At 35.3% G+C, this 15,694-nt stretch overlaps 3 protein-coding genes across 4 annotated transcripts; 1 reads left to right on the top strand and 2 right to left on the bottom strand.

Annotated features, from left to right (window-relative positions):
• Positions 1-56: 56 nt before the first annotated feature.
• Positions 57-3,094, top strand: LOC116120155. The gene is made up of 8 exons (XM_031406093.1): positions 57-463; positions 569-716; positions 804-954; positions 1,042-1,167; positions 1,242-1,322; positions 1,457-1,649; positions 1,736-2,006; positions 2,609-3,094. Exons 1-8 carry the CDS (start codon positions 266-268, stop codon positions 2,866-2,868), a joined length of 1,428 nt encoding a protein of 475 aa, XP_031261953.1. The 5' UTR covers positions 57-265; the 3' UTR covers positions 2,869-3,094.
• A 416-nt stretch (positions 3,095-3,510) lies between these two features.
• Positions 3,511-5,084, bottom strand: LOC116120157 (serine/threonine-protein phosphatase PP1-like). 2 transcript variants are annotated; one of them, XM_031406095.1, is made up of 3 exons: positions 4,708-5,084; positions 3,986-4,545; positions 3,511-3,877 (listed from the first exon to the last, which is right to left on the bottom strand). In XM_031406095.1, the coding sequence occupies exons 1-3, from the start codon at positions 4,874-4,876 to the stop codon at positions 3,722-3,724; spliced, it is 885 nt and encodes a 294-aa protein (XP_031261955.1). In that variant the 5' UTR covers positions 4,877-5,084; the 3' UTR covers positions 3,511-3,721. The 2 variants fall into 2 exon arrangements, with proteins under 2 accessions (XP_031261955.1, XP_031261956.1); XM_031406096.1 differs by having other exon boundaries at positions 3,986-4,568; positions 4,708-4,789.
• Positions 5,085-5,816: 732 nt separating this feature from the next.
• Positions 5,817-8,063, bottom strand: LOC116120169 (cyclin-dependent kinase B1-2). The gene is made up of 3 exons (XM_031406109.1): positions 7,130-8,063; positions 6,614-6,752; positions 5,817-6,088 (listed from the first exon to the last, which is right to left on the bottom strand). Exons 1-3 carry the CDS (start codon positions 7,867-7,869, stop codon positions 5,996-5,998), a joined length of 972 nt encoding a protein of 323 aa, XP_031261969.1. The 5' UTR covers positions 7,870-8,063; the 3' UTR covers positions 5,817-5,995.
• Between the last annotated feature and the right edge of the window lie 7,631 nt (positions 8,064-15,694).

A 15,694-nucleotide genomic window follows, 5' to 3' on the forward strand; every position in this document is an offset into this window, starting at 1 on the left:
AATTTAAATTCAACTTTATTGTACAGCTTTTTGTTTTTTCAATTAAATAAAAAAAATTAAAAAATAGCTCGGGGGCCAGAAGGTTGTCTTCTCCAGTTCTTCTGAAAATCTCTGCTTCTTCTGCTTCTTCTGCTGCTGCTTCTTCTCATAACACAATACAAATTTACAATACAAGACAAGAGGGAAGTGAAGGAGCGAGAGGGAGAGGCCAGTGCGTTGATATGTTAAGTATAATTTTTATTATATATTAGATTAGGGTTTTGTAATGGAAGGATTAGGGAGGAGAATATCAGCCAGTCCAAGGCCCTGCTCTGGACGAAGGGTTTTGGCGAAGAAAAGGGTTCGTCCCGATGGATTCCTAAATAGTGTCAAAAAACTTCAAAGGCGTGAGATTTCCTCCAAGAGAGATCGAGCTTTTAACATCAGTAATGCTCAAGAAAGGTTTCGCAATATGCAGTTGGTGGTAATTCACCTGGCTTTAATTCAAGAACTCTTTCTGTTCTTTTACTTTACATAGAACAGCAAAGATTTGTTTTTTTTTTGGTTTAATTTTCTGAATCTGCATCAGGAGGAATATGACACCCATGATCCCAAGGGTCATTGCCCCTTAGTTTTGCCTTTTCTAATGAAGAGAACTAAAGTAATTGAGATTGTCTCCGCTAGTGACATTGTCTTTGCTCTTGCACATTCCGGTGTCTGTGCAGCTTTCAGTAGAGGTATTGTTAGGTTTACCCAATTGGAGTTTTGTAAATTTGTCATTATGTTCAAATTAGTTGGCTCATTTTTGCCTATTCTAAATGCAGAAACAAACAAGAGGATTTGTTTTCTCAATGTTAGTCCTGATGAAGTCATTCGAAGTTTGTTTTACAACAAGAATAATGATTCACTTATCACTGTTTCTGTTTATGCCTCTGATAATTTCAGCTCCTTGAAATGCAGATCCACTAGGATTGAGTGAGTTTCTTTCTTCCCTTTGTTGTTTCTCTTTTTCTTGTCAATCCATTAGTCTCATGCTGATTATTTTTGCTTTTAAATGGTTAGATATATAAAAAGGGGTAAGCCAGATGCGGGCTTTGCTCTTTTTGAATCCGAATCATTGAAATGGCCTGGCTTTGTGGAGTTTGATGATGTTAATGGAAAAGTCCTAACGTACTCTGCACAAGATAGGTACTTCTCAACTCCGAATGTTGTATTTTTTTGTTTCATCAAATTTAGGTTCTAATTATTGATTATGTTGACAGCATATACAAGGTGTTTGACCTAAAAAACTATAATATGCTGTATTCTATATCAGATAAACACGTACAAGAGATCAAGATAAGGTAATATCTCTCTCTCAGAGACACAAAATACTAAGATTAGGGAAGCCGCAAAGTTTTCTTTCTTCTTATGTGTTTATCCATCATATCTCCTAAGTGTTCTTCTTACTCCAATTTGTCTACTTTACCTGTGACAGTCCGGGCATCATGTTATTGATTTTCGATAGATCTAGTAGTCATGTTCCTCTTAAGATTCTATCAATAGAAGATGGCACTGTTCTCAAGGCTTTCTACCATCTGCTTCATCGAAATAAGAAGGTGGACTTTATTGAACAGTTCAATGAAAAGCTTCTTGTCAAGCAAGAAAATGAGAATCTCCAGATTCTTGATGTAAGTTATCAGATGTCTTTTTTGGCTGCTCATTTGAAACCTCAATTATTCAATATGCCTTATGGAAATGTCAACATTGTGCATAGGTTCGAAATGCTCAGCTGATGGAAGTTAGTAGAACAGAGTTTATGACTCCATCAGCATTTATCTTTCTTTACGAAAACCAGTTATTCTTAACCTTCAGAAATCGAACTGTTGCTGTATGGAACTTCCGTGGGGAGCTTGTGACTTCGTTTGAGGATCACCTGTTATGGCATCCAGACTGTAACACAAATAACATTTATATAACAAGTGATCAGGATCTTATTATTTCCTACTGCAAGGCTGAATCTGAAGATCAATGGATGGAAGGAAATGGTAAGTTTTGTTACTTCATTTTGGGTGACATATATAACTGAATGTGGTAATGACTCATGTTTGGCTTGTTGACTGGATTATAATTGTCTCAACAAATTTCATTTAGAACTTTATCAGCTTTAGCTTATTGTGGTTCATTTTTTTGAAAAATATGATTTAATCATGATTAGTAAATCGTAGTTAAAGTATGGTAGCAGTCACCTACCTTTGACCAATCTTTTGTCTGTTTAATCCTTGTTTCTGAACCTCAGTTCTAAAGTCTCATTTTCATCCATCTACATGTGTTTGCATTGGTTACTTTAATTTAGAACCCCATGGCCCATATGGTTGAATTGGTTGTTGTTTGAAGGTCAAGTAAATCACCTAAGAATTCACCTTTGCAATTTATAACATAAATTAGGTTTACCATCTCCATGACCAACTTTGGCTAATTTATTTTTTGGTTGATGGAAACATGAAGCAAATGGAACTGGTTACATTATCTTTGGCTAACATTGTGGCCTGCCCTTCATATTCTGTCTACAAATATTGAGTTATTGTGATTCAATGAAGAGAATCTTAGCAGTGGGAGCTTTAGTCTCATTATTTTCTTTCTAATGCAGCTGGATCGATCAATGTCAGCAGTATTTTGACTGGGAAATGTCTGGCTAAAATTAATACTTCGAGTGGCAGTTCCAATGTTGATGAGTGCAGCAGTAGTGTTGGGCCTGTTGTCAGCTCAAAGAAGTTGAAGCAATCCTCCCAGATAAGAACCACAGTCGCAGAGGCTTTGGAAGACATAACATCGCTTTTCTATGATGAAGACCGCAATGAGATCTACACTGGAAACAGACATGGGCTTGTTCATGTATGGTCTAATTGAAACATCCCATAATTCTGTTGAGCTATCTCTACTGCAGATTGGATAATTTTTGTGTATCATTAGATATCGAGGTGCTTTCACGTTGTATTTTTAGATGATGAAACTGGAATATATTTGTTTGTAGAGTAGCAATGTTGGTATATAGGCTGCCTATTGAGATGAAGTGAAATCTTGCAATGTCTTCTTGTATGCTCGCTAATTTTATTTCTTTTTGTTTGTTCGCTCAGCCTCTAAGAAATGGAAGAAACAAAATACTCTCTGGATCATTTCATTTATGCTATGAATATTGAATAAATATATATTTACTGCAGCTGGATTAGTTGCTACTTGTTAGTATAAATTTCATGATGAATTTTATGCATTTAGAAAGGGAAAATAATACACCTACCGACGATAGTGCACCGAATTTGTGCACCGGATGACGTGACAAAATCCTGACCGTTAATTAATTTTAACTTAATATTAATTAATGGTCAGGATTTTGTTACGTCATTCGGTACACAAATTCGATGCTCTATCGTCGGTGGCTGTAGCATTACTCATTTAGAATGTGTACCTAGAAAGAGAACAACCCATATTGTGAAAGCAGAATACAATTATATAGTTCAATCAAAACAAGAATCTAAGTAATTCGTGTGATCGATTAGCATTCGGATTGGTTGATGCTTATTAGTTTTAGAATACAAAGCAACAATTACACCTGTTAGGTATATATACACAGTTTTTGCCCAGTTATATGAATGAAACTACGACAGAAGAAAAGAGTTACCAAAACACTTAAAAACTTTTTTATCAAACATAATGAGGCAGCTTCTTCATCACTTGGAATTTATTACAGTGTTGGTTTTTGATGTCATGGGAAAGGCTTAAGAATCTGAAATGAGCAGAGTAAACTTTCATCCACACACATGAGAGCACCTGCATTATTAAACTCGCCGCAGTAGTTTGGAGCTGAGAATATGGTAACTAGTTGCCTGTCTGCAAAGAATTCATAACCATCTTCAACAACCTGTCAATCATTTCCAGCAGAAAACAATAATTCTTTTGTTTAGCCCTTTTTCCTATTTAATGCACATTTACGAAAAGTTTATTAAGTTTCAGGAATCGATATGCATACCTGGTGAGCGCGGCATATGAGATCGAGGTCATGCTTCCTCAAGAACTCAGCCACCTTGTCAGCTCCAAAGGTAAAGGAAACACCCCTATCATTCTCACCCCATCCTTTAATGTCCTTATCAGGATCAGCCCACAGCAGATCACACAAGAGCCCTTGATCTGGCACGTCGATAGGCCTTTTTATAGCTCTGATCTGATTTAAGCTTTCCAATTCTGGTGAAAGTCCACCATGCATACAGAGAATTTTATCATCAACAAGTGCAGCCACTGGCAAACAGTTGAAGCAATCTGTAAATATCTTCCACAGACGCACACTGAAACGGCGCTTGCACTCGTCATAGAAGCCATAAATTCTGTTGATAGAAGCACATTCATGATTGCCACGGAGGAGGAAAAAATTATCTGGGTATTTGATCTTGTACGCAAGAAGAAGACATATAGTTTCTATGCTCTGTTTTCCTCTGTCCACATAATCTCCTAGAAACAGGTAATTGGCATCCGGGGGAAATCCACCATACTCAAACAATCGTAGCAGGTCAGGATATTGACCATGTATGTCACCTGCACGCATTTACACGTTCTATCTAACCATTTGATTCAGAAAAAAGAAAAGGTAAATTTACTGTTCTCATTTATGCCAACAGAATCACATAAAAACACACAGACACACATATATTTGATGAGGAAAATACATTGAATGAAAAAGAAAAAGAAAAAGGGTACCACAAATATTGATGGGAGCTTCCAATTCAAGGAGATTGGGTTGTGCCAGGAAGATTTGCTTGGCAGTGACACAAAGTTGCCGTATTTCAGATTCATTGAGCTGAACCCTTTTCCCTTTGTTATATCTTCCACCCAATAGCCTCTCCAACACTCCTTCCATTCCTTCCATCTTTTTCTCTTCTCTTCTCTTTGCTTTAAAGATTTTCCTACTTTCTCTCTACCTTTTATCCACCAATTTTCAAATCATCCCATCTTCCTTAAACAACAAAACATTACCAAATTCCCTTTTTCTTTTTATCTTTTTCCTTTTGAAAATAACCAGAGAAAGAAGAAAAGGAATGTGAAAACTACAAAGTTAGCTTAATTGGGTTGTTGCGAAAAAGAAAGAGAGAGAGAGCAAAAGAAATTGTTGGAGTTGAGATATATTAGGGGGTGTTGGATGGGGGAGAGGTTATTGATTAATTGTTAACTCTTAAATATTTGACTTTGGTTTTAACGGTTGTGATGAGGAGAGTTTTGCCTCCGATTTACACGCATATTCTTCCTATTATTATCCTTCTTCTTCTTATTATTATTTAAATACATATAATATAATACCAGATAATATAACAACAGTTTTGATTTCATTTGACCACCATAGCCATTTCATCCTCAACTTGCTGCTAATATCAGTCAGTTTCCTTCCTCTGATAATTCATTCTGTTTGTTTTCTGTTTAATGGCTAAAATAGGGGGCATTGGAGTAACCAACAGTTTTGGCCACATCCTCATTCCTCAATTCAATATGTAAAACATATACATCATATATCTCCATGAAAATGAAAGGAAAAAGATAATGCTTTCTAGGAAAATGCTCTCTATTTAATTATATATATATATGGTTACCCACTACCACTACTAACCAGGATAACTGCAGATAAGAGCATAGTTTCAGGAGCAAAACCTGGATCATCAAGAAGCGATTTCTCTTTGGTCTTGTAGTGTCTGTAATCCGGCCAGGAGAATATTCGGGTTTTTGGTTTATTAATAACATCATCATGCACTCTCTGAAGAAATTTTCGATTAGCATTTCGCACTCATTCAAACCGATTGTGACTTGATAATGAAATATAGATGAGAAGGAATCAAATTTTACATAAGTTCAATTGGTGAAATCACCAAGATGATGACAACCAAATACACCATATTTGTTTTGAAGTTTGAACCAAGTGGATTCCTAATGCACACTATAATATGTAACAGAGAGAAAGATAGAACACTTCAAAGTAGAGGGGCGGCAGTGCGCAACTTCAATATTGAGACTTGTCAAGGCTGCTAAAATAGGGATGGTCCATCGCTGCTTTGGCTGAGATTCTGTCTGCCGGATTATATTTGAGCATGCTCTACAATATCGAAAAAAAAAAAAAATCAATCAATCAATTAATTATATTAAAAAGCCAACATGATATTTCACCAAAGCAGCAGGAGCTATAGCTATTCATTCCACAGAAAAATTCATCAAGGCAATTAATCTAATAGTCCTAAGAAACATAATCGAATTATTAACATAAAGATTGTATTGACTCCTTGGAACAAATAGTGTAAAGATTGTAATTTGTCAATCAAAACAGCAGCCAATTGAGTTTGTCTAGACTCCTAATTGTGCAACCATAAAAGTAAGAAATCTTTGGAGAAGATTGGAAAATCATGATCCATATCCTCTCTACAAATAGAGTTCAGATGGGTGAAATCTAGAGCATCATATCACTCAAAAGACTCTGGCTGAACAATTTCTGAGTCTACTACAATACTCAAAAATGAAACCCAAAATTCGGACTGGCTATGAAGTAGTGTATTTAGTTTTCATAATCCCGAAATCAAAATATGAATAAAATGAAGAGCCAAAATATATTCAAGAAAACAATTACCGATAGAAGGTCTACTCCTTCAGGACTCAGAGATGGAACAGCACGCGCCAAGTTTTGAGGCTCCCACACAGGATACACATGCCAATCCCGCAGAGAAGTAACACCAGGCCACTGTTTCTCCGTTGGCGTTCCCATCAACCTTCAAAGTAAGAAAAAAAATCCCATTACCATCACATGCATCAGAGAGATTAAAATGATGAAGAGTGCAAACTAAGATAGTTGATTGCTTCAACTTTATGCAAAGCAAATTAAATTTACTAATTGAAACATACAGTACTTGGGTAGACTAATTTAAACAAAATCAGCATTAACCTTATGCCAAAGCTAATTGAGGGGAGAACAATCTAAATGAACAAAATGTCAAAGCCAATTGAGGGGAGAACAATCTAAATGAACAAAATGCCAAGGCCAGTTGAGAGGAGAACAATCTAAATGAACGAATTATCAATATTTACAAGCACAGCGACAACAATTGACACCAATGAAAAAATGTGAATGAGTAGAAGAATAAAATACCTGAAAATATGAAGCAACTGTTGAAACTCAGAGTCGCCAGGAAACAAGGCCTGCCTTCTAACCATTTCAGCGAAAATGCAACCAACGGACCACATATCAACAGCAGTAGAGTAATGAGTGGAACCAAGGAGGACCTCGGGAGCCCTGTACCAGAGAGTAACAATCTCGTGAGTGTAGCTCTTGAGAGGAACAGTAAAGGCACGCCCAAGACCAAGATCAGCAATCTTCAGAATCCCTTTCTCTTTGTCCAGAAGAAGATTCTGCGGCTTGAGATCCCTATGAAGAACACCATGACTGTGGCAGTGGGCCACCCCCTTGCAAAGCTGGTACAAGAAGCTCTGAATCAGGGTTGGAGGAAGAGGCCTAGGATTGGGGCCTTTGCGATGAGAATCAATGAACTTCTTGAGATCGGTGTCGAGATACTCAAAGACCAAGTAAAGATTAGATTTATTATTAGAACTATGATTATGAAGAGAAGCGGAGTCGGGACTCGGATTCGAGGCGGATTTCTGAGAAGAATCAACGTGCTCAACACAGAGAAGGCGGACAACGTAAAGAGATTGAGAAAGCATTTGAAGGAGAGATACCTCTCTCAGAGCGGTGGGAGGAATGCCTTCTTCGTCCATTTCAAGTCTCGTTTTCTTAAGAGCCACCAATTGGCCGCTAGTTTTGTCCTTCGCCTTGTAAACTTTTCCATAAGTGCCTTCGCCTACCTTCTCCAGCTTCTCGTACTTGTCCATTTTCCCACTTCGTTACTGCTAATTCTTGTTGATCTCTTTGAATTTTGAGCTATCTGTCTCACTCTCTACTAATAATAACCCTAAAATTTTGAATTTCAGTGGCACCGCCTCGTTGAAATTGAAATCTTATAGAGACAGGAAAGAGAGCCCAACGGCCAGATCTGGAAACGGGAGCGTTTCACAAACAACAACACGTGCCCCCTTCCCCAGTTTCCCTCTCTTTTTGAATTTTGAAAATCATTAGGGTCAAACTTTAATACTAATTATTATTTCAGAAATTATTATCCATTATTAATAATAACCATCAATTTTACTTTGAAAATAATTAAAGTTTAACCGATTAGTGAATTAGATGTCATTAAGGCTGTGTATGGTTAGGGCACTAAGAAAATTACTCTTATGATCTATCTTTTAATCCGATCACTACTTTATTTGGCTTAACGGGTAATAAAAGATTCCGATAATTTTTTATTACTCTGATAATATGAGAGATGATTTCCGATCCCTATCTTATTTGGTTCAATAGGTAACAAAATATTCTGACAATCTTTTATTACTCAGATAATACAAAGGCTGATATAAAGGGTGCGTTTGGTTCAAGGAATGTTGCATTACTAGACAGTTAGATTACTTTGAAGATTACTGAAAATCATTGAGAAAATGTGTTTAGTTAGTTGGAATAAATTAGTTGATATGTTATATTAATATGTTTGGTATAAAGGAATAAATTGGTGGGTATGTTATTTAAATTACTAAATTGTTATCTTTTAAATATTAATATAATATTATTTTTATTATTAATTTTTGAATGATTTTGAAGCCCCCAACATTTCAGATTTAGCTAAAACACCCCTACTTATGTAAAATTTTATATTATAACAAAATCACCCCTACCACCCCCAAGCCACTGCCCGTCACCGCCATTCACCGCCGTGAGTCACCAAAAGAAACTAGAAAACGCACAGTTTAGATCGAGCGACCTTGGGCTCTTCGTTGATGGTGGAGATGAGATCAGAGAGGAGATCAACGTAGTGGAGACGTGATAGAGCGGCGGTAGAGATATTGGAGACCAGAGCGGATCTGGCCGTTCAATAGGGTCTTGTGTCTCTCACAATCTCCGGTCTGCACGCGACGGTCAGCGATGGTTTGGCTGGCGGCTACCCACGGTCTGATATTGGATTTTCTGCTAGTGCATTATGTAGTTTATTTTATTTTATTTTTTAATTTTAGTTAAATTAAAAAAGGTTATATTTCAATTAAGTTTTTTTTTTTTTTTTTTTTTTGGATTTCTTATTCGTTAATATTATATATATTTTTTTTTTTTTTTTCCTTGTCCTATAGTTATTATGAGTATGTTTTTTTTTTTTTTAATTACTATAATAATTCCTTGTGGTAGTAGTATTAGGGTTAATTCTTTGTAACTAGTGTATTATTGAATTGTTTGATTGTGTATTGAATTGAAAAATACAATGATACCCTCTCGTATATTCAAGAGCTCTAGTCTCAGAACCATGCATGCCGACACACTACCTTAGTCTTGCAACGATGGACCCACGCCAATGGAAATCGATGACGAAGAAGAGAAATTGGAGGAGAAAGCGAAAGAAGTGGAGAAGTATTCTGATTCTTTCCATTGTATTATTTGCTTAAATCCATGGGAGCGTGAAGGTCCTCACCAAACTTGATGCGTTTAACTCTCAGAGCAGAGGCCCTTTTCTTGAATTTCTACATATATATTAAACATTCTTTTTTTAAATACTTTTTTATTATTTTATTTTATTTTATAGATTCATAGAATATAACAATTAAAAGTTTGTTGTTTGAAAAATGCGGCTGTCTGCCTTGTGGACACCTATATGGTTTGTCTTGCATCCAAAATTGTATCAATTTAGCTGCAAAGGTACATTATTTTCGTATTTGTAATTTGATTATATGTTTCATTCACTTTTAATATGTACGTTAATTTAATTTCTTGCTTGTAGTGCCCTCAATGCAATGTGCGGTGCAATTTGAATGAGGTGATAAAGCTTTTTGCATTACCTGCAATTCTGCTTGATCAAAATCTACACAAGGTATTTTTTATTGTAGAATGAATTGATGTTTATTAATGATCAATATGAGGTTTTACCTTTTTTGCAATGTTGCAGGAAAATGAGAAGCTCAAGGATGAGAACCGCGTTTTGATGTCACATGTAAGGATTATCATTATTTAAACTCACATTTATTTCTTTTTCCATTAAAATTGTGATTTGTCAAGTTATTTCTATTTTTCCATGACGGCTACAAAAGTGCTAAGTCAAGGATTCCTTCTCCATGTCAGGCTTCTGGTAGTGGTGATCACAAATCTCAAAGAAAAATCGTCAAAGGTTTAGTTCGCTAAGATTTCATACCTTTTAGTTTGTCTTATGATATTTCTTGCTTCATTCTTGTCTTGTGGAAATACCCCTTTTTTGCTAAGTAGTCTCACATCGGTTCAAACCACTTCGGCCCCTCGGTTGAGTCTACGTTCTCTTCTGCTACGAATACTTCCTCATCTGGCAGTTCTTCAGATACTAAAACATCTTCTGATATTGGATTTTCTGCCAGCACGTTATATAGTTGAATTTTTTAATATTTTACTTATATTAAAAAAGGTTATATTTCAATTAAGTTTTTTTTTTTTTTGGATTTTCTTATTCATATAATTTTTTTTATTTTTTTTGGTTTTCTTGTTATAATAGTATTAGGATTAGTTTTGTTTTATTTTATTATAATTCTTTGTTGTAGTAGTATTAGGATTAATTTTGTATAAATAGTGTTGTGGAATTGTTTGATTGTGGATTGAATTTAAAAAAAGCAGAAATACACTCTCGCTCTTGTATATTCAAGGTCTCAAAACCATGCCTGTGGACACCTATATGGTTTGTCTTGCACTGCAGAATGGATCATGGGAAAGGCCGTTGCTCGAAAGGCTGCAAGGGTAATTTGATTATATGTTTCATTTCATTCATTTTTAATTATGTGCATTAATTTAATTTCTTGCTTGTAATGCCCTCAATGCAATGTGCGGTGCAATTTGAATGATGTGATAAAGCTTTTTGCATTACCTGCAATTTTGCTTGATCAAATTCTCAAGAAGGTATTTTTTGTTGTAGAATGAATTGATGTTTATTAATGAACAATATTCATCAAAATTCAATATGAGGTTTTACTCTTTTGCAATGTTGCAGGAAAATATGGCGCTCAAGGCTGAGAATTGCAATTTGGTATCACATGTAAGGTTTATCATTAATAAATTATTTAAACTTACATTTATTTCTTTTTCCATTAAAATTCAGAAATCTCAAGTTATTTCTGTTTTTCCATGACAGCTACTAAGTGCTAAGTCAGGGACTCTTTCTCCATGTCAAGGCTTCTGGTAGTGGTGATAGTAAATCTCTAATAAAAATCGTCAAACTCAAAGTTTTGAGAGGTTTCGGGGTTTAGACTATTTTGTTGACATGCAAATATGGAATGTTGATATTCCTTTTAGGGGTGGAAAAATCCGGTTAACCGATTGCTTGAACCGAACCGGTTTTCAGTTTCAAAAATAAATTAAACTGAAACCGGTCCGGTTTCGGTTATAAACCGGTTATGAACCGAACCGAATTTTCTGTTCGTTTAACTGGTTTTTAAATCGGTTAATTAAGATTTATGATGGGTTGCCTTTTTCGGCCCAATTCGGTCCTTTTTATTTTTTTTTTCCAGTTTTTTTTTTTTTTTTACTTGAATTAAAGTTATATACTTATATTTATTGTAATTGAATTTGAATTCATATAATTTGAATATACATCAAAATCGAATATTGATAATTTAAAATCAAACAACTGAGTAATTTCTAACCAAATAACAATTGATTCTCAACTCCAAAATCATTATTCATTTATTGATGAAGTAACACAAAAACTTGTAGTTCTCATCCTTTTAGTAAAACCAAAAAACAAGAAATTTGATTTCTGCAGATTCCCATGGAAAAAAAAAAAAAAAAAAGTCAAAATCATGTATAGAAACAACAATAATTTCTTTAAAAAAGAAAAAAGAACATTATTTATAAAACCATCTCAATTTGCTTTCAAATCATCTGAATCCTCAACCTTCTTGACAGCCTGTGCCTTCCTCAAAGTACTAGTTACTGCAACTTATCCAGAACATCTTCCTACTTTTTTTCAGAATCTTCAATGCAATTTTCCCACTATGTATAAAACTTTCTTTGCACTCACCACCCTTTATAAACAAGCAAAACCCACACCCTCCCACCTTCATCTTCAATTTCTTTTCTATTATAGATCATTCATTCTAAGTTCTAACTAACAAATACACATAACAAGAAGAATAATTAAAAACAATTGTTACAGGACATCAAATATCTGAGCCGTGGGCTCTCCTGTTCATTGCAAAGAGATGAGGTCACCAAGAAATACAAAACAAAGAGCCAAAGAGATGAGGTCACCAAGAAATACAAAACAAAGAGCCAAAGAGATGAGGTCACCCACCGGAAACAGACGACGATGTGGAGACTTGGTGAAGGAAGAAGAATGGTGACCGCGACTGGTGACTGGTGACTGTTGAGCAACAGATCGGTGAGCAAAGATCGGTGGCGTGAGCAACGTGAGAAATTTGTGTGGCTACTGGCTGAGGCGTGACCGCGTGACTTCAGCGTGAGAAGCGAGAACAGAGATCTGAGAACTGAGAGAGAGTGAGAGTCCGAGAGAGAGTGAGAGACAGAGACTAAGTCACTGAGACTCTGAGAGTGTGAGAGACTGAGAGTTACTGAGGTGAGTGTCTGAGTACTGGCACGAGTGAGTCTGAGTAGTGAGGTCTGATATCTGAGTACTAGAGCAATGGAGCTGCCGAGCTAGAGATTGGAGTAGTGACTAGTGAGTAGTGAAGACTGAAGTGAGTGAGTGTTAGACTTAGACTGTGTTAGGGATTGCAAAATAAAAAACGCAAAATGCATAAATTTTTTAAAATTTCGGTTCAAAAAACCGGTTCTAGGTAACCGAAATTAATTTTGTCAAAAACCGAACCGGATATTCAGTTTTTTTAATACCTGAACCGAAACAAAAAAAAAAAAAAAAACCGAATTTTTGGTCTGATTTCTCAGTCTAGTTCGGTTTCCGGGTTTTTTTTTTTTCCACCCCTAATTCCTTTTCCTTAGAGAGATTACAAACGTTACATGAGATATTCTTTTTCTTTATTTACAGAGATTACAAACATTATGGTGGGATTTTTTTCACTTCGTCACTACACATTTGTATAAATAGATGGTGAGAATACATGTAAGACACAATTCAATTGTATAGCCCCTGTTTGGTAGACTCTTAAATCATTATTCTGCTTTCCTATTTGGATTCACAACCCCAATCCCCACTGCCCCCTACCTACATCCCCATCCCCCTCGAGAAAGGCTGCCTCCAAGTAGTGTCACTGCACCGCAAGCTTGCCGAACGTGGCATGCGTTTGCTGGGCATGGAACAAGTTAAGGTTGATTTGATTTTTGTTATTTTATTTCGTGGGTTTCTATTTTTGTTATTGTGGGTTGATAATTGAAAGATTGTAACGAAGATGGTGGAGGCAAAGAGTTTTGATTGCGACTTTGATGGAGGTGGGGAGTTTTGATTGCGGGTGATAAAGGTGAGGGGGCTTGTTGCAGTTGTTAAGTTGGAGGGGGAGCAAAGTCTTTGATTCTACCCACCCAGTACTATTAATGTTTGTTTAATATGAAACTTGGATTTGATTGCTGGATTGAAAAGAAAATTTTTAGTTTGTTTAAATTGAATTGTGGGTTGGTTAGTTTCGAGTAGACAGAATGCATTGACAATTGGACTTAATAGTTTTCTGCAGTATAATTTGTGTCTGGAATGATTTATTTTTATTCTCATTCTTATCTGGGACCGTTTGGTCTCCGATGAATTTCGAGCTAAAGCAAATTTGGTACTCAGGATTAAAGCCAAATTGATTTCTACTTAATTGATTATGTACATCTATGATTAAGTTATGAGAGTGCATTTGTTTTCGAATAATTTTTGGTTACTGGTTTATGTTTTACATTGTTTGCTTATATCTGTCTCTTAAATGGTGCTTGAATGATGATATACAGAATGGAAGTTCTGCTGATCAAGTGGATTTGATATACGAGATTGATCAAAAGATAGGCGGGTGGGTGGGTAAGCTGTAATTTGTTTTAATTTCAAGGGTAATTTTGTCCAAAAAGTTAATTAATTGGGGTGAAATGATAAAAGTACGATTCATGTAAATAAATTTAAAAATAAAGGTATTATTATCTTAAAATTTTATTAATAAGGAATAAAATTGTAACAAAAATAAGATTATCTTGATAATCTTATAATACCTAAGAAAATATAGATTATCAGATTATCTCTAATATTACCAACAGTAACTATTATTGGTATTTAAAGATGACCGAAATCTTATATTTCTTTGACAACCAGACATAGTAATCAAGTAATATAAGATAACATATCTCCAGTAATCTCATATAACCGCCAACCAAACGCCCCAAAGGGGACATTTGGTTCACAGTAATGTTAGATTATTGGGGTAATATCATCTTATATTACTTGATTACCATGTTTGGTTGTCAAGTAATATAAGATTTCGGTAATCTTCAAATACCAATAGTAGTTACTATTGGTAATATTTGAGGTAATCTGATTACTTCCATTTTCTTAGGTATTTTGAGATTATCAGGGTTATCTTTTTTTGTTACAATTTTATCTCTCATTAATGAATATTTTGGACAATAATGCCCTCATTTTAAAATAAATTTACATTAATATCTTATTTCAATTTTACCCTTGTTTAACTAAAATTTTGGATAATAATGTCCTTATATTTAAAACAAGTTACAGACCACCATTGCCACTCAGCCACCACCACCATTACCACCCAGCCTCCACCGCTGATAGCGGCCAACCACCACGGACAGCCGTCGAAAACTCGTCGGTGTTCCTAGAAAAGAACGAGTTTTGGTGGGAGGTCGAAAACGGCCATATCAGGCCTGATCTGTGGCCATTATCGACCAGATCTATTCCGGCCGAAATAGATCCGACCGTTAACGGCCAGATCTATCCTGATATAGCCGTTTTTTACCATCAATATGGCTAGAAACGGCCATATCAAAGCCTCTTGGTCACGGTGAGTTGCTGATGGGGACTTTTGGAGACTTCCGGCGGTGGTCTGCGGTGGCGGCAGGTGGGGATGATTTTGTAATAAATTAAAGTTTTATATAAGCAGGGGTGTTTTAACTAAATCTGAAATATTGGGGGTTAAAAGAAATTATTCAAAAATTAATAATAAAAATAATATTATATTAATATTTATAAAGGGGACAATTTAGTAATTTAAATAACATAACTACCAATTTATTCCCCATAACCAAACATATTAATATAACATACCCACCAACTAACCAAACACATTTTCTTAAAGATTCTCAGTAATCTTCCAAGATAATCTATCTTTCTAGTAATCCAATATTCTCAGTAATCTAACATTCCTGAACTAAACGCCCCAAAAGGTTATGTGAACACTAACTTAGATGATAGTTTTAAGATTACCATAATCCAATTTTTGTTCTAATTTTACCCATAATAAAAATTCTGGACACCATTACCCTCATTTTGATATCAAATAACAATTAACCCGATTTGTTAAATGACTTCTAAACTTTATTGATTAATTATTTGAACAAAAATACCTATATATATATATATACACACACACGAGAAATACTAACTTTACAAAGAGAAATATAAAGAAGGGCATACAAAGACAAATCCTACCC

This window comes from Pistacia vera, unplaced genomic scaffold (assembly GCF_008641045.1).
Source record: "Pistacia vera cultivar Batoury unplaced genomic scaffold, PisVer_v2 Contig927, whole genome shotgun sequence".
In the NCBI taxonomy this organism is placed as follows: domain Eukaryota; kingdom Viridiplantae; phylum Streptophyta; class Magnoliopsida; order Sapindales; family Anacardiaceae; genus Pistacia; species Pistacia vera.

Bases quoted from the DNA above. Each gene is read 5' to 3' on its own strand.
- LOC116120157 (XM_031406095.1), bottom strand. From the start codon at position 4,876: ATGGAAGGAATGGAAGGAGTGTTGGAGAGGCTATTGGGTGGAAGATAT. The intron at 4,546-4,707 runs GTACCCTTTTTC...AAATGCGTGCAG, and splicing joins AGCTCCCATCAATATTTGTG to GTGACATACATGGTCAATAT. The intron at 3,878-3,985 runs GTATGCATATCG...AATGATTGACAG, and splicing joins TCATATGCCGCGCTCACCAG to GTTGTTGAAGATGGTTATGA.
- LOC116120155 (XM_031406093.1), top strand. From the start codon at position 266: ATGGAAGGATTAGGGAGGAGAATATCAGCCAGTCCAAGGCCCTGCTCT. The intron at 464-568 runs GTAATTCACCTG...AATCTGCATCAG, and splicing joins TTCGCAATATGCAGTTGGTG to GAGGAATATGACACCCATGA. The intron at 955-1,041 runs GTGAGTTTCTTT...TTAAATGGTTAG, and splicing joins TGCAGATCCACTAGGATTGA to ATATATAAAAAGGGGTAAGC.
- LOC116120169 (XM_031406109.1), bottom strand. From the start codon at position 7,869: ATGGACAAGTACGAGAAGCTGGAGAAGGTAGGCGAAGGCACTTATGGA. The intron at 6,753-7,129 runs GTATTTTATTCT...CTTACTTTGAAG, and splicing joins CAGTTGCTTCATATTTTCAG to GTTGATGGGAACGCCAACGG. The intron at 6,089-6,613 runs GTAATTGTTTTC...TCGATATTGTAG, and splicing joins AAGGAGTAGACCTTCTATCG to AGCATGCTCAAATATAATCC.